The sequence below is a fragment of the Sphaerodactylus townsendi genome, linkage group LG15, assembly GCF_021028975.2.
Source record: "Sphaerodactylus townsendi isolate TG3544 linkage group LG15, MPM_Stown_v2.3, whole genome shotgun sequence".
Lineage (NCBI taxonomy): Eukaryota > Metazoa > Chordata > Lepidosauria > Squamata > Sphaerodactylidae > Sphaerodactylus > Sphaerodactylus townsendi.
Window position 1 is genome coordinate 38,220,703 of NC_059439.1, and position 22,394 is coordinate 38,243,096.

At 49.5% G+C, this 22,394-nt stretch overlaps 1 protein-coding gene across 1 annotated transcript; it reads left to right on the forward strand.

Moving 5' to 3' along the window:
• Positions 1 to 1,961: 1,961 nt before the first annotated feature.
• On the forward strand, positions 1,962 to 9,987 carry LOC125445035 (thialysine N-epsilon-acetyltransferase-like). Its single transcript, XM_048517854.1, has 6 exons — positions 1,962 to 2,104; positions 2,467 to 2,518; positions 3,814 to 3,894; positions 5,873 to 5,971; positions 7,825 to 7,865; positions 9,115 to 9,987. Exons 1-6 carry the CDS (start codon positions 2,042 to 2,044, stop codon positions 9,346 to 9,348), a joined length of 570 nt encoding a protein of 189 aa, XP_048373811.1. The 5' UTR covers positions 1,962 to 2,041; the 3' UTR covers positions 9,349 to 9,987.
• The last annotated feature ends 12,407 nt before the right edge of the window (positions 9,988 to 22,394 follow it).

The following is a 22,394-nucleotide window of genomic DNA, read 5'->3' on the forward strand; positions in this document are numbered from 1 at the left end:
TGGGGCCAGGACCTCGTCTCTGGTCCTACACAGCTGAATTATTTTAAGACTAAGTTAGAAAATACCCAAGAAGCAGGTTTGAAACAGAAGATAAGTTTACTGGACAGCATAAGTATCTGACCAGGGTGTCCCCTTCAAAAGAGGCACACCCACTCCATACAACAGGGACCAATTTTATAGATACAAAGAATACATACGTCATACACTCATAACTGTAAACGTATCCCATAAGATCCATACCCCTTTCACGTGCTATAAGCATGAACCTTAAAATCCCATTGGATTATTCTGTCTCCTTGTCACATTTAGTCACAAATGCTTCTGTTACACAAACACTGCATGCTGTTTTCTCACGTCCCTCTGGCCATATGCAAACGGCTGCAATAAAACTAACTTCTGCCATATCTGGTTTGCAAGAATAACCCGTTTTCCTACTTTTCTAAGTTTGCTCCTGAAGAGAGATACCTCCAGGGTATAAAACATTTTACACACATTCTTAAGATCATAAAACTTCCCTTTTCCCAGTTTGAAATGATTTTACTTTAACAGATTATACAGTGATTCTAACAATTATACAATTCGATTCTGATACAATAGAATTATGGTAAAATACCAGTACATATGAATCTCTCATTATTTCTGTGTTCATTTAACATATATATATAAAACACTTTTTTCCCATTGAACTAATCACATTCATTTCTATTCTAACCTCTGATCTCTTTTATGATTCTGTTTATTAGAGCCTATAGCTGGTTCTGACAAAAACAAAGTTATAAATGTATATGTCTTCTGTAACGTATTAACCTTTGGTGACAAGATTTTAAAGATATTTATCTTTGCTTGCCTGCATAATCACTGAAAAGCTTCTAACATGCCGTTTGACCATCTTTGGTTCATACAGAATTAATATTCCTTAATCAAATACAATTTTGTAGACATTCTGGTCCATTCCCACCAGAGAAGGGGGGGGGGGGTATAAATCCAAACTCCTCCTCTTCCTCTTCTTTTTCTGTCCCCCAGAAAGATGACCTTGGGGTAGTAACAACACGCACACACACACACCTCCAGGTTGGGAAAACTTGGAGCTTTACGAGTGGAGTCTCGAGAGGGTCAGATTTGGGGAGGGGGCTCATGCTGTAAGCCAGTGATGGCGAACCTTTTCGAGACCGAGTGCCCAAACTGCAACCCAAACCCCACTTATTTATCGCAAAGGGCCAACACGGCAATTTAACCTCAATACTGAGGTTTTAGTATTAAAAAAAAAAAACAGTTGGTGCTAAGGCGCGTGTTACTCGGGAGTAAGCTTGGTGGTAGTCAGTGGCTTTGCTTTGAAGCAACTGTGCAACGCTTCGAATGAATCATGACCCTAGGAGGATTTACTTAGAAGCAAGCCCCATTGCCAGCAACCAAGCTTACTCCCAGGTAAACAGTTTACAGTTTAACAGCGCTTAACAGGGTTACCTACACTGCTTCCCCAAAACTAGGTCTTAGGTTTAATGCTAATAATCTCCCTGAAATAATTGCACTATTATCACATGACAAACTCTGTGCACGCATGCCCACAGAGAGGGCTCTGAGTGCCACCGCTGGCACCCGTGCCATAGGTTCGCCACCACTGCTGTAAGCCCACCCTCCAAAGAAGCCATTTTCCCCAGGGGAGCTGAACAGTTTGTCTTCTTGAGAGCAGTTAAAAATCCCAGGAGATTGGCCACCCTAGTCTGCATATATAGCTACTCTAATTGTCAACACCAGCCAGAACAGAGGAGCATTGAGGGAGGCGATTGCCACACTACTTGCAGGCTCGACAACGACCGATTTACATATCTGAACTGGAGTGCCTTCTCATTCATCAATGGAAGTTCACCTCTGCCCTCTTTCTCTCTCTCTCTCAGAGGAGGGGGGTGAGCTTCTCAACCCCTGGTGCCCCACCACTAGTGGGAGGGAATCCAGAACAAAGTTGAGAAGTGGGCAGGGCTGGTAAAAGATGCCTGCTTTATAGGCCAAGGAAGCCCAGGGAGTCATTGACACCGGACCAGCTATGGAGTGTGTGATCCGTCCAGCCGCAAGCGAGGACTGCGACCACATCATGGCCCTGATCCGGGTGAGCTCGCTGGGCGCAGTGGGGACTAGGGCACAGGGACTCCACTCACACTGGATTTATTTCCAAACTGAGAGGTTGTGTAGCTGCAGCCCTATTTTTCCCATAGTCTGTTGGCTGGTTGTGGTTGATCTTTGCGCAGGTCAGGGCATTCTGCATATGCTCTGGAGCACTCTTGCCTTGGTTATTTCTGCTGTGCTGAAAGTCCTTGCGTGATAGGCAGGTCCCCCACCCCACCCCAGAAGCTTCTTTGAAGGTGAATTGTTGCTTGTCATGAACTGTGAAAGAAATTCCTGCTGGCGAGGGTGGGGCGGAGGAATCACAGAGTTTGAAATGCATCGAGTCTCTGTTTTGTGTTTCTGCAGGAAATTGCAGAGTTTCACCATTTGCTAGATGAGGTCACCATAAACTCTCAAGGTAAGGATTTTGTATCAATCAGTGGTGGCGAACCTATGGCACGGGTGCCAGAGGTGGCACTCAGAGCCCTCTCTGTGGGCACACATCTAGGCTGGCCTGGGCCACTGGACTCGATTATTAGCATTAAACCTAAGACCTCATTTTGGGGAAGCAGTGTAGGTAACCCTGTTAAGCGCTGTTAAACCCCACTGATTTTCATGCGCTGAACTAAAGCGCCATCTTTTACCTGGGAGTAAGCTCAGTTGCTGACAATGGGGCTTGCTTCTGAGTAAACCCTCCTGGGGTCGTGATTCACTCGTTGGAAGAGTTGCACGTTTGCTTCAAAGCAAAGACACCGACTACCACCAAGCTTACTCCCGAGTAACACACGCCGCCTCGGAGCAAACCGTTTTTTCTAAACTAAAACCTCAGAATTCAGGTTAAATTGCCATGTTGGTACTTTGTGATAAACAAGTGGGTTTTGGGTTACAGTTTGGGCACTCGGTCTCGAAAAGGTTCGCCATCACTGGTATAGATAATGTGGGCATCTGGGAGTGGGGGAGAGATGATAAATTCCCGGGGTCTGGAGTTGCCCCAAACCTTTGTTACTATTTGTGCCTCCCTGTTGACTCTCACCTGTCCTCAATGTGTCCCAAGACTGACTGGGCTGTTTAAAAGCCCCTCGGGGATAGGGCGGTATAAAAGCCTAAGAAATAAATAAAATAAATAAATAAATAAAACCAGATCACAACAAGGCAGGAGCATCGATAACGTGATCCATACCTCACTTTTCTCTACCTTTAAGGAGTCTCAAAGCAGTTTACAAACTCCTTTCCCTCCCTCTCCTCTAAGCAGACACCGTGTGAGGTAGGTGGGGCTGAGAGAGTTCTGAGAGAACTGTGACTGGCCCCAGCTCACCCAACAGGCTTCACGCAGAGGAGCAGGGAAACAAATCCAATTCACCAGATAAGAGTTCACCGCTCATGGGGAGGAATTGGCAAACAAACCCGGATCTTCAGATTTAGAGTCCACCGCTCTTAACCACGATACCACACTGGCTGTTTGCTATTAGAAGGACTGATGCTCAGGGTGACACACCACACACACACAAGGCCCAAGTCCGTAGCTGTTTCCAGCACACACGGCTCTTTTGCTGCTTGGTCAAAATCCAGTTTTTCCCACCTCCTTGCGTATGTTCATATCCTTCCCCACACCCCTCCCCAATCATAGCAAGAGATGAAATGCCGACCACCAGCCTCGGCCCTTCCAGTTAGGACATCCTCCGCTTAAATGCTTCCTTCTTCCCTCCCTGCCAGTTTTAAAGGCGGATGGCTTTGGCGAAGACCCCTTCTTCAAATGCATCCTGGCTGAACTGCCTGCAGAAACCGGCAAACCAGGTAAATCATCACCCCTGTCTTTTCAGAGCCCTGACAGTTGACTGCAAGGTAGAGAAGTAGAGAATGTGCTAAGTGTTGCAGATATCCAGTTAGCACTGTGCTAAGTATTGCAGGAATCCAGTCGTATTACGGACTGGAGTATAATTTATGTAGCCATCCATTTAGGGAGGTGTACCAGGTTGAATTTTCCCCATAAGAACATAAGGAAGAGCCTGCTGGATCAGACCAGAGTCCATCTAGTCCAGCTCTCTGCTACTCGCAGTGGCCCACCAGGTGCCTTTGAGAGCTCACGTGCAGGAGGTGAAAGCAACGGCCTTAAGAACTGCAGGAAAGGAGCCTGGATCGGTTGAGGTCCCATCTAGTCCCAGCTCTGCAAGTAGCCCTGGAAGTGCCTTTGAGAGCTCCATTTTGGGAGGTGAAAGCAATGGCCTTAAGAACATAAGAAGGAGCCTGCTGGATCAGACCAGAGTCCATCTAGTCCAGCTCTCTGCTACTCGGTAGCCCCTGGAAGGTGCTGAGAGCTCTGCGTGCAGGAGGTGAAAGCAATCGCCTTAAGAACATAAGAAAGAGCCTGCTGGATCAGACCAGAGTCCATCTAGTCCAGCTCTCTGCTACTCGCAGTGGCCCACCAGGTGCCAGCTGAGCTCACGTGCAGAAGGAGGGGTGAAAGCAACGGCCTTAAGAACATAGAGAAGGAGCCTGCTGGATCAGACCAAGTCCCATCTAGTCCAGCTCCTCGCTACTCACGGTAGCCCACCAGGTGCCTTTGGGAGCTCACATGCAGGAGGTGAAAGCAAGCGGCCTTAAGAACATGAAAGAGCCTGCTGGATCAGACCAGAGTCCCATCTAGTCCAGCTCTCTCTGCTACTGCAGTAGCCCACTGGAAGGTGCCTTTAGAGCTCACGTGCAGGGAGGTGAAAGCAATGGCCTTGGGGAACACTTAAGAAGAGCCTGCTGGATCAGACCAAGTCCATGGTCAGCACTCTGCTGCCTGGGTGGCCTGGGTGCCTTTGGGAGCTCACATGCAGGAGGTGAAAGCAACGGCCTTGGGAACATAAGAACGAGCCTGCTGGATCAGACCAGAATTCCATCTAGTCCAGCCTCTGCTACTGCACTTGGTGGCCCACCAGGTGCCTTTGGGAGCTCACCTGCAGGAGGGTGAAACCTGGCGGCCTTAAGAACATAAGAGCGAGCCTGCTGGATCAGACCAGAGTCCATCCTAGTCCAGCTTGCCTCTGCTGCACTGCGCGGTAGCCCCGCAGGTGCCTTTAGGGAGCTCCCCGCGTGCAGGAGGGTGAAAGCAACGGCCTTGGAACATAAGAAAGAGCCTGCTGGATCAGACCAGAGTCCATCTAGTCCAGCACTCTGCTACTCGCAGTGGCCCACCAGGTGCCTTTGGGAGCTCACGTGCAGGAGGAGTGCCAAAGCAGCGGCCTTAAGAACACTTAAAGAAGAGGCCTGCTGGATCAGACCAGAGTCCCATCTAGTCCAGCTCTCTGCTACTCGCAGTGGCCCACCAGGTGCCTTTGGGAGCTCACATGCAGGAGGTGAAAACAGCGGCCTTAAGAACATAAGAACGGAGCCTGCTGGATCAGACCAGAGTCCATCTAGTCCAGCACTCTGCTACTCGCAGTGGCCCACCAGGTGCCTTTGGGAGCTCACCTGCAGGAGGTGAAAGCAATGGCCTTCTGCCTTGTTGCTCCGAGCACCTGGTCATGAAACCTTGCAATCTCCAGTTTTTTATCTAAGTGACGGTCTGAGAAGAATCAGACAAGGGCAAAGTAGCGCATCAGAAGTGAACTGGTAGTAAGGCCCTGTGGGATTTTGCATCAGGCAGAACATTGGAGTAATTTTCCTCAAGATTTATACTTGAGGAGACGAAGTATCAGCACTGTAGCGTCTAACAGCGTGAGGGGAAATATAATCCCCTGTAACACCACCACCCCATAAAAGCGGTGTCGTCTTAATTTAGATACAGTTAAGCCCCCATTGGCTGCTTCTTATTTCTTTGGGTACTGCTTTAATCGTGGGAGAAGTGTGTACTTGGAGAACCTGTACGTGGTGCCAGAATTCCGAGGTACGTAACTTAGGCTGGAAAGGTTGGGCCCTAAGTCAGAAGACTTTTGATAGTACGCGCATGAACATGGAGGTGGTTACCTACTGACGGCCTTCGGAAGATAATTCCCCCCAATAAAGCAGCTCACATAATTCCTCCGTTTTATCCTCACAACAAACCAGAAGGGTAAGGAGCAGCAGTGGCGTAGGAGGTTAAGAGCAGGTGCACTCTGATCTGGAGGAACCGGGTTTGATTCCCAGCTCTGCCGCCACAGGCTGTGAGAACTATCTGGGGAGTGGTGCTTCTGGACCTTGCTCCCTGCGCATCAGCTGGGTGACCTTGGGCTAGTCACAGCTTCTCGGAGCTCTCTCAGCCCCACCCACCTCACAGGGTGTTTGTTGTGAGGGGGGAAGGGCAAGGAGATTGAGTCTCCTGCAGGAAAGGGGGGGATATAAATCCAAACTCTTCTTCTTCTTCTTCTTCTTCTTCTTCTTCTTCTTCTTCTTCTTCTTCTTCTTCTTCTTCTTCTTCTTCTTCTAAGTTCAGCTGAGTGTGACCGGCCCAAAGCCAGTCCAAGAATGGGGGTTCAAATCTTGGCCTCCTAGTCCACTCTATCCGCTACACTGCACTACACAGGATCATACTGTTAAAAGGGACAGATTCGTTCCCCGGTTGACATGTCAAGGTGCAATTAACATGTCGACAGCAACGGCCTTTTACTGGCATACAAAAACAAAACATTACAAAACAGATATGTATGATAAAGACAAATTACAAGTGAGAAAAAGCACAAATAGAAATTACTGGTCTCAAGAATGAAATTTGCAACATTCCCACAAAAAAAAGTGCATCAGAACTGTTCAGGAGATGTGGAATTTTATAACACTCTTCACATGTAGCCGTAGGGTGGGTTGTGGTTTGGTGAGGGGGGAGACTTCAACAGTGGTGGCGAACCTATGGCACGGGTGCCAGAGGTGGCACTCAGAGCCCTCTCTGTGGGCACTCTCAAGACAGAGTTCCTAAATCGTAATGGGAGGGGGGTGAAAATCACACACACCCCACACACACACGCCTTTATCTAGGCTGGCCTTGAACATGATCCGCTTTACCATGAAAAGCTTCCGGCTGTTGCTGGTAATGGGGCGCTTCTGAGTAAACCCAGCATCATGCGGATTCACCCATTTTGGCGTTGCTGCACCTGCTGCTTCACACTAAGCTTACTTCCCGAGTAATCACAGGCGTTTCGAGCCCACGTTTTTTTCTAAACTAAAACTCAGCATTCAGGTTAAATTGCCGTGTTGGCAATTTAAGTGGGTTTTGGGTTGCAATTTGGGCACTCGGTCTCGAAAAGGTTCGCCATCACTGGGATATAATGTTGTAGGATCTGCCTTCCAAAATGGCCATTTTCTCTTGGTGAACAGATCTCTATTGCCTGGAAATCAGTTGTCATACTAAGAGATCTCCAGTCACTTCCTGGAGGCTCGCAACCCTACTAACAAGCCCAATTCTGTGTTAATGGCCTGTACCCCCAACCACACAAGATTTAGGGGCACACACATCTCCAGAGAGGACTGCAGTGTCCCCTGATAATTCCCTTCCCTCTTTATTCTGTCTTGAGGGTCCACTGACTGCCCCCTCTCCGGAACAAATTTTTGTGTGTGTTGTGGTGTGTGTGTGTGTGAGAGAGAGAGAGAAATGCGGCATTCTGCTCCCTCAAGTCTGTGGGTGCACACAACTGTGTTTCACAAATCCTGAAAATGAAGAGATTTCTGGAGGAAATAATTATTTTCTTGGACAACGTTATTTTGAACAAAAGCTCGTTTTGTGTACTTTAAAAAGGCTGACCTTGTGTCCTCGCTACTTGTCTTTGTTAGGAAAAGGAATTGGTACAAAATTGCTGGGCCAGGTGGCAGAGGTGAGCTTCCGGGGGCCGTGTGATTGCACATCGGGGAAGGTGGATGCAATGGGACACTTTTTATAGAATCTGGCTCTCCCCCCCCCCCCCACAAATGTTTTTGCAGCTCTCCATTCAAGTTAGCGAACGGATCAAATAGCCTTGAGATGTAAACAGCCACTCCCACCATGGTTAAACAGGCTTATCTCTTTCACGCTCCTGTCCAGAAGGCCAGTGCCTTTACAACCACCAAAAAAGGATTTAATTTTTTTATTTTGTTACATTTAATGCCCCAACCTTTCCTGGCCAAGCCCCCCCCCCCCCCCACCCTTTCCCAGCATGCTGGCATTTTAGCACAACAGGTAGAAATGTGCCAGGTATAGCTTCCCTGAAGAGTTGGTCAACAGAGGAAACTTCTCATCACCACCTCTTCAGGGGAACTGTACCTGATAGATGTCTGCCTGTTGCGCTAAAGATAGGAGTTCTGACAGAATGAAGTGACTTAAAAAGCTGGTTTGCGAGGGTTAAAAATGTTTCATACCATACCCTGATGCCGTTTCTCCCAGCTAAACTCTAGCAGGGGTGGCCAACCTATGGCGCGCCACATGTTCATGGACTACAATTCCCATCAGCCCCTGCCGGGTATGGGCTAATTAGCAGGGCTACATGATGGGAACCGTAACCTGTAGTCCATGAACATCTGGAGCACCATAGGTTGGCCACCCCTGCATGGAATACCAAAGACTGTGCTCCCCAAAACAGCCAAAGCATTGATATCGGGGCCCTTCAGGATTTGATGCAGTTGAACAGGGACTGTAAGGCAGAGTGGTTGAGGCAGCTACGGGTTTCTTCCCCGCCCCCCACCACACCCAACTTATATTATTCATATATATCGGTGCCATCTGACCTAGAATGAAATTATTTGATCTATATTTATATTGGTTTTGTCTGTTTTTGAATAGGTTGTGAGCCACCTTGAGCCCGTCAGGGGAAGGGCGGTACACAAGACTAATACATAACAAAATAATCATCATCATAATAATAGTCTTTGGGGAGCTGATCTCTGTCATTGGGACACAATTTTAATTCCAGGAGATCTCCAGGCCCCAACTGGAGGTTGGCAACTCTGCCGCCCATCATCCCCCTTTGCCACCTACTGCCTCACGGGGTCATTTGTGTGTGTGTGTGCGGGGGCTGTTCTGCCTTGGAAGCGCCTGACAACTTTTCCGGCCAGTGACCTGCTCTCCGCTCTCTGTCGTGTCTCTGCCAGGCGGCCCTGGCAGCCGGGTGTGTGGAGATGCATGCGCTTATGACGATGGACTGGAACTCCCCGGCCAAGGGCTTCTACCTCAACCTGGGGGCTCAGGACCTGACCCAGTCGGAGGAACGGCATTGCATGGAGCTGGATAGAGAGGCCTTGCAAAGGCTGGCCCAGAGGGGAAAGCACAGCAGTAGGGGTGCCCTTGGCCCCAGCTCGGGCCAGGCCCAGAAGCCAGAGCCCTGAGCCCAGAACTGCACCATGTGGGGCTCATGCCTACCCACCCCCCCCACCCCTCCCTGGACCTTTCCTCATATGTTATAGTGTGAGACTGAAGGACTCTCTTCTTGTCTGTGTTCCTGCCTGAGAGTTAAGATCCCACAGACAGCTCCTCCTGTCTGTCCCAAAGAAGCCAATTGGAGGGGGGGGGGGGGAGAACGGGATGGTACATAAGTGTGATCTCCAGCCACAACCTGGAGGTTGGTAACCACAGTACAGAGGACAGGCCGTTTTCAGTGGCAGCCCCACATTTATACAACAGCCTCCCTAGGAAAGTGCACCGAGTTTCTGTGCTTCCATTTTTATGTTTTTTTTTAAAAAAAGGACTGCATTTGATTAAGAAAGCAGTTTTAGGTTGTGATTTTTTAAAAAATCGTTTCAATGTATTTTCACGTGATCTATTTCATGTATTTTATTTATATTGGAAACTACCTTGAGCTCTGCAAGGGAAGAACAAGTGGCAAATATTTTAAACAAATAAATAAATAAAATGAATAGAAATGAATTGTTGGAAAAATCGGATTTGGCTAGAGTGGCGTTTGCTACACAGCGATCTTCGCGATGGACCTGCAGAACGCGGGGGAAAACCTCTTGTAGTTGTGAACTTTGTCCTTTACTGCTAGACAAACTATAAACAGGATAAATTTTGCCCTTCTGTAAAGGACATTCTCCGTAGAAATAGTCCAGGGGGCCGTCTAGGGACAGGTTTACCCAGACTGGATCACTGATGGCGAACCTTTTGGGTTTAGTGTGTCCAAAATGTGGGAAATGCCCAACTTGACTCTGCAGCCTGGTCACCCCACCCCCTCCCCCACCGACAAGAAAGCAGAAACAGTTCTTTACATACTCATTTATTTGAAAAAAGACAGAGTCCAGTTTATGGCTTCTGCTGACATCACCCAAAAGGTGTTTTCACCAGCAAAACTGAGCACGGGTTGTCCTTTTCGCTCGGCATCAGTGGTGAGAGAACAGCCACTCACTCGCCCTGGGGCCTGCGGCTCTCCAGATGTTATCACCAGGGCCAGGGAAGGAGGGGGGAGGGAGGGAGGGCAGCCAGAGTCCCCCCAGCAACGAACTTCCAGCAGCAGCAGCAGCAGCAGCATCAGTCCCTGCAGAAAGGGCCCCCTCCTCCTCCTCCTACCCGTCCCCCCAGAACAGGGCTGCTGCTTGGGGGGGCTGGACTCTGGGACGACACCACCCCCACCCCCACCCGCCCACAGATCCCCCTCTCAAGCATGTTGCTTTTCACTCCAAACTTCCACCACACCGGCCCTGGCTGGGGACCCTCCCCCCTCCTGATCGACCACAGTGGTCGGGAGAGCCGACCCCTTTCCCGCCCCCCCAACCACGCCCCCTGAGCCTGCCATCGGTATAACGTCCATTGCTATCCTTTGCCATTATACCGATCGTTATAACGGCCATTGACCGTCCGTTGTCGTTATACCGATCGTTATAACAGCCATTGCTATCCATTGCAGTTATACTGATCGCTACAACGATCGCTATGACAGCCATTGCTATCCATGGCCGCTATGCCAATCGCTACAACGATCATTATAACCCATTGCTATCCATTGCAGTTATACCGATCGCTACAACGATCGTTATAACAGCCATTGCTATCCATTGCAGTTATACCGATCGCTATAACGATCGGTATAGCGGCCGTTGCTATCCATGGCCGCTATACCGATCGCTACAACGATCGTTATAACCCATTGCTGTCCATCGCAGTTATACCGATCGCTACAACGATCGTTATAACAGCCATTGCTATCCATTGCCGCTATACCGATCGGTATAACGATCGGTATAGCGGCAATGGATAGCGATGGCTGTTATAACGATCGGTATAACGGCAGTGAACGTTCAATGGCCGTTATAACGGGGGAATGGCGGTCGCTGCCGGTCTTCTTTCCGCCCCCAAAAGTGACGGCGCAGGTTGATGTCGAACCGCCCGAATGCCGTGACGCAGATCTAAAGCGCCCTCCAAGCTACTAGAAGAAGGAGGCTCTTTGGGGCCCCCTAGTGGGCCGCACAGGCGTTGCGTCCCCTGCTGGCGGGCTGTGCAGGCGCGTTCAGCGCAGCTTGGACAAAAAGGAGGCGCGTTTGCCTGCCTTTTCTTGCCTCCCCGCTTATTTATAACGTGCATTTCTAGGCTCACGGGTGGCTCCTTCCCCTTTCCTGGGCGCTTTAATCCGGATCACCTTCCCTGTGCTAGAATGAGAATGCCATCATCCCTGTTTATGTATGCAGTCCAGAACCAGAGTATAAAAGTAACATAATAAAAGGATGCTAGAAATAGTGCAAAACCTTGCACCGGCATAGAACAGGTTTTAAGTGCCATAATACTAAGAATAATACAAAACAACGCACCAGCATTTACACATTTTAAATACAATAATACTAAGACTAATGCAAAACCTTGCACCGGCCATCTGACCTGGAATGAAATTATTTGATCTATATTCATATTGGTTTTGGCTGTTTTTGAATAGGTTGTGAGCCACCTTGAGCCCATCACGGGAAGGGGGGCACATAAGACTAATAAATAACAAAATCATAATCAACATAATAATAGTCTTTGGGGAGCTGATCTGTGTCATTGGGACACAATTGTAATTCCAGGAGATCTCCAGGCCCCAACTGGAGGTTGGCAACTCTGCCGCCCATCATCCCCGTTTGCCACCTGCTGCCTCACGGGGTCATTTGTGTGTGTGGGGGGGGGCTGTTCTGCCTTGGAAGTGCCTGACAACCCCCCTCCCCCACCCACAAGAAAACAGTAACAGTTCTTTACATACTCATTTATTTTTAAAAATACAGTCCAGTTTACGGCTTCTGCTGATGTAACCCCCATGCCCAGAATGGGTTGGCCCAGTAAGGGGGTGGAGACTCAGAGCAGCAGGAAGGCTGCAAGAGCTCTTTGCAGAAGACAAGGCTACCGGACTCGGACCTTGATTTCTATAAGCCCTTAACACCTTGTTAAGGGTTTTCTTTTGTGGTTGTAATGGGTGAGAGTTCTCCTGGAGACCTTCATCATGTTGCAACTGTTCATCAAGCCCTTGGAGTCTTCAGGAGCCAGCCAACTTGCAAAGAAGAATTTGGACTTGGCAATATCAGTAGACTGTAAATAGAAGGACTTGAAAATGCAAACTTAACATGGTCGCAAAGTGTAAATGTTAAATTGCTCTTTAAAAGTGCTATTTGTTATGAAGTAAACTGTTTGTTTAATTTATTCTTGCAACTCCCTTCCTACTCGCCCCACAGAACCCACAGAAAGAGGTTACAAATGGTCAAACTGTACGGGCTTTAGCGCGAGATTGCAAATATAAATTGCTCTGTAATGAAAGTGTGCAGCAAGTTGGGGTTTGATCCCCATAAACTGTTTTGTTATGAAAGTTCAAGAGATGTTGCTGTGTTAATTTGAAAACACTGTTTGGCAGTTATATGAAGGAAGGGGATTCCAGTTGCAATCCCCCCCATCCCTTCTGCAAACTGCTTATTGAATTTTAACATTTGCTGGAAAGTTTTGGGAAACTTCCAGTGCAGCTAAGTTTGGAACAGCTTTTGGAAATCCTGCAAGGAAAAAAAAGACAATGTTCCGGTGATTCAGATGCACCAAAATGTGGTTCCTCCAAGTACAGGAATCTCCTCTGGGGAAATCATTGTGCAATGATTTCAAGAGTTTATTGTACTACTGTCGGACGACAGAATTTTAGTGGGGGAGAATAACCCCATGCCCAGGAATGGGTTGGGCTCCAGAATGGGTGGACCCAGTAAGCCAATGTGGGGAGGTGGAGACTCAGAGCAGCAGGAAGGCTGCAAAGAGCTCTTTGCAGAAGACAAGGCTACCAGGACTCGGACCTTGATTTCCTTATAAGCCCTATAACACACCTTTGTTAAGGGTTTTCTTTTGTGGTTGTAATGGGTGAGGAAGTTCTCCTGGAGACCTTCATCATGTTGCAACTGTTCATCAAGCCCTTGGAGTCTTCAGGAGCCAGCCAACTTGCAAAGAAGAATTTGGACTTGGCAATATCAGTAGACTGTAAATAGAAGGACTTGAAAATGCAAACTTAACAGGACTGCAAAGTGTAAATGTTAAATGTTTTAAAAGTGTTATTTGTTAAGTGAAGTAAACTGTTTTGTTTAAATTTGGTTCTTTGCAACTCCTTCCAAGTACTGCCCCACAGAACCCACAGAAAGAGGTTACACTGACATCACCCAAATGGTGTTTTCACCAGCAAAACTGAGCAAGGATTGTCCTTTTTGCCCCGCATCAGTGGTAAGAGAACAGGCCACTCACCGGGGTCTGCAACCTGCGGCCATGCCATGCTGGCAGGGGCTGATGGGAATTGTAGTCCATGAACATCTGGAGGACCGCAGGTTGGAGGCCCCTGGAAGGAGCTGACCACTTAGAGGAGGGCACTGGGTGGGGGGAGAAAGTATGCAGGGCTGGAGGGGGGGGCTGCCGTCCAAAGCCCAGGCAACGTGTGTGTGTGGGGGGGGGGAGGGGGGTTGGTGGGGCTATTGAGGTGAAGCAGAGCTGCGGACAAACAGATGTAGCTGGTGGGGCTCACCCAGGTTTTCCTCCCGCACAAGCCACAAATCCTACAGGGGCAGGCCCCACATTCATCTGGGGAAGGAGTGGGGCACCGGGCATGTCCGGCCCAGTATCCCATTAGAAGAGGCGAGATCAAATCCACCTCCAAGCAGCTTCCCGAAGAGGGGCAGGGCTGTTTGTCCTGCACTTCAACCCACCCCCGCTTTCCCGCCATCCGGGGGGGTAATTAAAATAAAAACTCATCGCGTTTAATCTCCATCAAGGGAAAGGTCAGAAGATGCGTGATGGACCCCCTGCGATAGGGACCCCCCCTCCCCGTCACAGACCAGTTAGTTAACCCTTGATGCGCCCGACCCATACAAGGGAGAGAGGGCTTTCAGAAGGTCCATCCAAGTGGAAAGGACAGTGGCCAGGAAATCCACCTCTGCAGGGAGCCTGGAAGCTGTGCGTTCATTTTCGGAGGTGGAGGAAGGCAATCCGAATGGTGGGAATCGCTGAGGAGCCTGGACCTTTCCAGCGCAAGACCTCAGGAGAAGATAAGGTGGGTCAGACCCATGGCGTGCCTAGGACAGCATCCCATCCCATATGGCAACCAACCCAGAAGGCCTGGCATCTGAACACCACTGTGAACACCTCCCTGCGGCGCCCCCCTGTCCCCACAATGGCCGTCAGCAGGAGACAGACATTTTTAAAATGCATTGTTGAAGGCTTTCACGGCCGGAATCGCTAGGACGTTGTGAGTTTTCCGGGTTGTATGGCCGTGTTTGACTACTGGAACATGACCATACTACTCGGAAAACCCACAACTTCTTTGAAATGATTGGGGGTGGGGGAAGCTGATGTCCTGACTGAGAGCAGGTTCACACACACACACCCCAACTTGGCCATGACCACTTAGAGCTTTTCAAAAGGCAGGGTTCTTGGGTGGGGCTGTGGTGGGTACTACTGTGTAGAGCCATGGTGGCGAACCTTTGGCACTCCAGATGTTATGGACTTCAATTCCCATCCGCCCCTGCCAATTGGCCATGCTGGCAGGAGCTGATGGGAATTGTAGTCCATAACATGTGGAGTGCCAAAGGTTCGCCACCACTGGTGTAGAGTTTGGGCCCTGACTGGAATGGCTTCCAGTGGTGGCGAACTTTTGGCACTCCACATGTTATGGACTACAATTCCCATCAGCTCCTGCCAGCATGGCCAATTGGCAGGGGTGGATGGGAATTGTAGTCCATAACATCTGGAGTGCCAAAAGGTTCGCCACCACGGGACTAGCCTGATCTGGTCAGACCTTGGAAGATAAGCGTGGTCCGCCCTGGTTGGTCCTTGGATGAGAGACCCTCAAGGAAGACCAGGGTTACTATAAAGAGGCAGGCAACAGAGAACATCTTGAAAACTCCACAGGGGCATCATAAATCAGCCGTGAATTGATGGAACTCCCCCCCCCCCTTTAACTCCTACTGTCTGCTGTAAGCAGTATTTGCATTTTTAAGCAGATCATGTTAGCACTTCTGCTTTGTTTCAGTTCGGTTTATATTTCTGGTTGGTTCCAGATTCCTACAACCCAAGCCCTACCATGCTGTCTATTGGATGCCCTGTGCAGTTGCTTATATTGGCCTACTCTGTATAAACTGCCTTCAGTCCCAGAAAGCCAGGTAGATGACAAATGTCAACAAATAAACCTGAAGAATCTCACAAGTTTGCAGCCACCTGTAAGCTATTTCCAGATGTTTTTATCTGCAGGGAGTGGGCAGAGTCACCCCCCCCACCCCATTGCTCTTAGAAAGGAGGGCCACGAGGCTGACCCACCTTTGGTCAATAATCCAGGAGACCTAGCCCAGTCAATCTATGGCAGTGAAAAACCCACGTACTGCATTCACGACGAGCAGGGTTTTATTCCGGCCCTAGCTTTTGCAAACTTTGCAACCTGGCTTGTGTTAAGATGTCCGATGGAGGGATGGAAAAAGTCCTGCTCCATTTCTGATAATGTAGTTTCTACATTACACCACCCCTGCAAGGGAGGCCACCCCCGGTTAGTAAAATCACTCCCACAACTCAGAAATGCAAATGCACACAGATTATACTTTATTGCAACATCCAGAAGGATTCAGAGATACAGAAAATGAGGGCTTTTTCACAGACACTTGCAGAGAGGAGGAGGATTCCACAAACGCCACAAGTTCCACAGGGGGAGAAAAGAGGTTCAAAAACAAGGAACGAAGGCTGGCCCGTTTTGATAACCACTATCCCGTTGGGTCCCCCTAGAAAGTACCTCTTTGAATGTGTTCAAGAACGAGGAACGTTCCAGAAGAACCCAAAGGCTCTAGAACGTTCCTGCTGCTTGATTCTTGCTAGAAGGTAGATGCCCACTGCTGGGAAGTGGAGCACATGTGAACACGTGACCCCAGCAACATCTCCAGAGTGGACAAGGAAGGGCTAAGATCCATCCCCACATGCTACTGTCTCCCGCCCCCCACCCCCCCGCAGAGAAGAGCGCTAACAAGACGTCAGAGTTTTCCAGTAGAAGTTCTTGCAGCCGGCCTTGCGGGGGCGCGGAGGTGGGGGCGGCTGCCAAGGGATGGTGGAGCGGAGGGACCGATTGGGGGTGTCTTGGTGGGGGTGACCCAGGCCGAGCATTTCCTGCAGGAACAGATGACCAGACAAGTCCTGGAGGGGAAAAGGGGAGACCAGAGAGACAATTTTGGGGGGAGACCATTCAGGCAGGATCCCTGGTTAGGAAGGGGAGTTCTTGACAAGGACAGTTTCCAAATTAAGATTTTGGGGGGTCTAAACAGCTTAATGACCCCCCCCACACACACACACACATCAACACACAGCAGAATTTGAACATCCTGTAACAGCTGTCCTGAATAGTCTCTCCAAGGTGGGACAAAGGAATATTTTCACCCAGTATCAATCAACTCTCCAGATGCAACGTTTAAACTAACTACAATACACAAACGCGTTGCATCAACCGCTTTTATATATGTGCATCACAAACAACAATAAAGTGCATAAATGGTGAAGTTCAGTGCAAAACACAACTGTGCAATTCTTACGACAACACAAATTATGATGGTTGAATTTAATTGAAACCATCATAATTTGTATTGTTGTAAGAATTGCACAGTTTGTGGTGTTTTGCACTGAATATTTTCACCCACCATAAATGAAAAACGACTTGATGGGAAAAAATATTATTGATGTCATTGAATGTATTTACACCCTAGTAGGGACCCAAAAGTGGCTCACCTGTGAGGTAGGTTAGGTTGAGTGGGTGACTAGCCCTAGGTCACCCAGTGGCTTCCATGGTAGAGTGGGGGATTTCAAGCCAGGTCTGCCAAATCTTGGTCCAACGCTCTAACCACTACACCACAGGGGCTCTCAGAGTCAATCTAGACCCGTGGTGGCGAACCTTTGGCGCTCCAGATGTTATGGACTACAATTCCCATCAGCCCCTGCCAGCACGGCCAATTGGCTATACTGGCAGGGGCTGATGGGAATTGTAGTCCATAACATCTGGAGTGCCAATGGTTCGCCACCACTGATCTAGACCCCCATTGGCAAAACTGCATCCATTTTGATAAGTACCAAATTTGCAGGGGGAGTGTGTGTGTCACCTACACTGCTCCCTCCCCCCCCCAATTCAAGAGACTAATTTCCCAGCCTCCATTTATGAGAGTGTGCGTTCCTGGGCCCCCCTCACTTTCCTGAATTAAGGGGGAAATATTGACCTTCCTTTTCCTTCCCAAACTTCTGAGCTCTCCAGCTGTGCTATAGCGATTGTTATCCCAAAGCTAAAACTTGGTAATATCACAGCTAACAGGTCAGCTTTAAACCCAGGTGTGTGTATGGGTGTGTGTGTGTGTCTTTCTTCCCACCTGTCTTTTACCCTCTAAATCAGTGATGGCGAACCTTTTCGAGACCAAGTGCATAAATGGCAACCCAAAACCCACTTATTTATTGCGAAGTGCCAACACGGCAATTTAACCTGAATACTGAGGATTTAGTTTAGAAAACACGGTTGGTTCCAAGGCGTGTGTTACTCGGGAGTAAGCTGGGTGGTAGTTGGTGGCTTTGCTTTGAAGCAACCGTGCAACTCTACCAACAGGTGAATTATGACCCTAGGAGAGTTTACTCAGAACAAGCCCCATTGCCAGCAACCAAGCTTACTCCCAGGTAAAGGATCACACTTTAGTTCTTCGCATGAAAATCAGTGGGGTTTAACAGCACTTAACAGGGTTACCTACACTGCTTCCCCAAAACTAGGTCTTAGGTTTAATGCTAATAATTGAGCCCAGCAGCCCAGACCAGCCTATATGTGTGTGTGTGGGGGGGGGGGACTCTGTTCTGCGCTGCGTCTCCACAGAGGGGGGGTTTCTGACAAGGTGCCACCTCTGGCACCGATTCCTGCAAGCTAGAGTTCGGCCAACAACCACTGCTCTAAATCCTGCCACCACCACCCCGCTTCTCCAGAATTCTCCTTCAACCAGTCTTTAGGACCACAAAACCCAATCTTTCTCGCACTCCTTTTTGGAGGTGGCCAAACAGAGCCCCCCCCCCCCTTCAATTGCTCCAAAGTCACTCACCTGGCTCTCCGGATCTTGGAGCTCTCTGGCTCCGGCCAGCAGAGGGGTCCCGGGCATCAAAGAGACGGCCAGGAGGAGACAGCAGAACTGGGGAGACCTCATCTTTACGGAGAGAGAGACCCCAACGGGAGAAAGTAGAAGCCAGGACCCAAAGACCTGCTTTATACCGCATCAGCCCAAGCAACGGAGTGGCAAAAGAGCCAATGGAAGAGCAGAGAGGGGCATGGGGAGGGGGGAGCCAGAGGGAGAAGCAAGTTGGGTTTCTGTGCAGAAAGCATCTATACAGCCTGACCACACACATCTATGTGTGTGTGTGTGTGTGTGTGTGTGTGTATCTTGAACAGCAGGGGACAGAGACATGTAGCAGACAGGAAGCTCTCTCTGCATGCAAGCGCCTCCTTTGCCACTGACTAGCTGTGCGGCGTAGGGCAAGTATTTCTCACTCATCTATTGCAGGAGATCTACATTCGAACCCAGGAGCATCTGAAGAGACCAACCAGACGTTTGGGGTGTGAGCTTTCAGGATTCAAAGCTGCCCTTTGTCAGATACTCCCAAAAGTTCATATCCTGAAAGTCTTACTGCAGTGGCGTAGGAGGTTAAGAGCTCGCGTATCTAATCTGGAGGAACCGGGTTTGATTCCCAGCTCTGCCGCCTGAGCTGTGGAGGCTGATCTGGGGAATTCAGATTAGCCTGAGCTCTCCCACACATGCCAGCTGGGTGACCTTGGGCTAGTCACAGCTTCTCGGAGCTCTCTCAGCCCCACCCACCTCACAGGGTGTTTGTTGTGAGGGGGGAAGGGCAAGGAGATTGTAAGCCCCTTTGAGTCTCCTGCAGGAGAGAAAGGGGGGATATAAATCCAAACTCCTCTTCTTCTTCTTACTGGTCTCCGACTCAAATCAAGCTCTTGCAGATGGGCCGACGCGCCCACCTTCTGAAATTACCTGCCGCAGGTATCACCGTTTTTGCAAGTAGAGTTGCAAAGGTCAAGCCCTATATTAACACGGGACACGGTTGTAAGAACGTGAGCTGCTCCAGTTCCCTGCCTAAAAGGAGTGTGATGTGCATTGCCTCAGCAAGATGGGCACCAGATTTGGGGACAGACACCGGGGGAACAGAAGAAAGACTCCCACCCTTCCCAGTGCGCGCACGCACACACACACACACCCCGATCTGGGCCCAGCAGATTGGAATCCGGAGGCTGCAAGGGAGATCTCTCGCTGCTTCCCATCAAGAGCAAACGCTGATCTTTGGAAGATTCCTTTGGGCACGCTGTTCTTGAACGGTGGGCAGACAAAATGCGCTGCAGCTTCAGACAGAATGGGAGCCTCAGGCAGGTCACGCCAGGATCAAATGAAGCGCTGCCCTCCACGGAATGCCTTGTCTGTTGAGGTCTGTATTCTCTCCTCTGACTGGCAGCAGATTTCTGGAGGCTCCGGTCACTCACATCAGCCATGGCCAGATTATTTTTGAACAGGTGAGGCCAGGAATTGAACCGGGCACCTTTTGCATGCCCAAAACCAAGCCATGACCCCTCCTTGGACTGCAAAGCAGAGTCAGGCCAAGACTGGCCTTGTGTGGTAGAACTCAGCCCTCTCCTATCCAAGTTAGAATGTTCTACAGAAGGAGAAAGTGACAGCATCTGAAGCAAGGGTGTCCAACTCTGGTGCTTCAGGTGTTCATGGACTACAATTCCCATCTGGGGCTGATGGGAATTGTAGTCCATGAGCATCTGAAGTGCCTGAGTTGGACACCCCTGATCTAAAGCCACTCCCCATATTTGACTTGCTCTATCTGACTGGTTTCCCCTTCCCCTAGTTCATAGGTGTCAAACTTGCGGCCCTCCAGATGTTATGGACTACAGCTCCCATCATCATGCTGGCAGGGGATGATGGGAGCTGTAGTCCATAACCATCTGGAGGGCCGCGAGTTTGACATGTGTGCCCTAGTAGAATCACAGAATTGGAAGAGACCCCAAGGGTCATCCAGTCCAACCCCCTGCAATGCAGGAACACACAATCAAAGCACTCCTCTGACATAATGATAATCCAGCCTCTGTTTAAAAACCTCCAAAAAAGGAGACTCCACCACTCTCCGAGGCAGTGAATTCCTCTGTCCAACACCCATGACAGTCAGGAAGTTCTTCCTAATGTTTACGTGGAATCTCTTTTCCTTCACCTTGAATCCATTACTCCATGTTCTACCCTGTTTCCCCGAATATAAGACACCCTCGGAAAATAAGACGCTGTAGAGGTTTTGCTGAGGTGCGAAATATAAGGCATCCCCCGAAAGTAAGACGTAGCAAAGTTTTTGTTTGGAAGCATGCCCGACGAACAGAACGCAGAAAAATAAGACATCCCCTGAAAATAAGACATAGTGCATCCTTGGGAGCAAAAATTAATACAAGACACTGTCTTATTTTCAGGGAAACACGGTAGTCTCTGAGGCGGCAGAAAACAAGCTTGCTCCCTCGTCAACATGGCATCCCTTCAAATATCTAAACATGGCTATCATGTCACCTCTTAGCCTTCTCTTCACCAAACTAAACATCCCCAGCTCCCTGATTCTATAGGGCAGGGGTCTTCAAACTATGGCCCTCCAGATGTTCATAGACTACAATTCCCATGAGCCCTATCACTTGACCATGCTGGCAGGAGCTGATGGGAATTGTAGTCCATGAACATCTGGAGGGCCACAGTTTGAAGACCCCTGCTATAGGGCATGGATTCCAGATCTTTCACCATTTTGGTTGCCCTCCTCTGGACCCGTTCCACCTTGACAGTATCCTCCTTGAATTGTGATGTAGCAGCAGCGCAACAAACATACATTGAATGCTGAAAAATCTTTAATTAAATTCCGATGTGAAACAGACATTTCCCCTCCCCACCATGGGCAGGAATCAGAGGCAGGAGGGGAAAGTTTTCCAAGAAAACTGCAGTAACTCGAACATTAGAGGACTTTAAAAACTTTCTCGGGAGCCTGTGCTCCCAAGTTGCTGTCTGGGGGGAGAGAGAAAGAGGGTCCGATAAGTATTATCAGTGGGAAAATCGGTGGGAAGCAGGAAGGGAAAATTGGCACATGACCCCCCCCCCCAGCTAAGGCCAGCTTATGGGTATCCCCCCCCCCCCAGAACAGGTGTCAAGGCATATTGTGCGGAGGGCAAATAAGGAGGAAAGGGAGTGGGGGTAAGTTCATTTCCGGGTCCTCGCAGGAAGGAGCAGAGACAAGTTTCAGGGGAGAGGGAGTGAAAACAGCATCTCCTGCCCTGCCAAGTGGGGGGCTGTAAAAACCCTGACCCACACCCCACCCCCACCCCAAGCCCTCTGGGGCTCAGGAGGAGGAACTGAACACACACGAGCAGATGAGGCCAGAGGAAGGAAACCGTCGCCTTCTCGTCAGCAATCCGTGGTGATCTTGGAGGACAGCTCTTGGATCCGCCGTGCGCTGCAACTCTTGCAGAGAATGTGACCGTCCAGCGGGTAGCAGCCCCGGCCCTCCCCCTCCGAAGAGAGGAGCAGCCCACACTCCTGAGGGAGGGGAGAGAGAGACGGTCAAAGGCCATTCCCCCTCCCAAGCACATATATTCCCCCCCTAAAAGTGGGCAACATTAGAACATAAGAAGAACATAAGAACATAAGAAAGAGCCAACTGGATCAGACCAGAGTCCATCTAGTCCAGCACTCTGCTACTCGCAGTGGCCCACCAGGTGCCTTTGGGAGCTCACCTGCAGGAGGTGAAAGCAAGGGCCTTAAGAACATAAGAAAGAGCCTGCTGGATCAGACCAGAGTCCATCTAGTCCAGCTCTCTGCTACTCGCAGTGGCCCACCAGGTGCCTTTGGGAGCTCACCTGCAGGAGGTGAAAGCAAGGGCC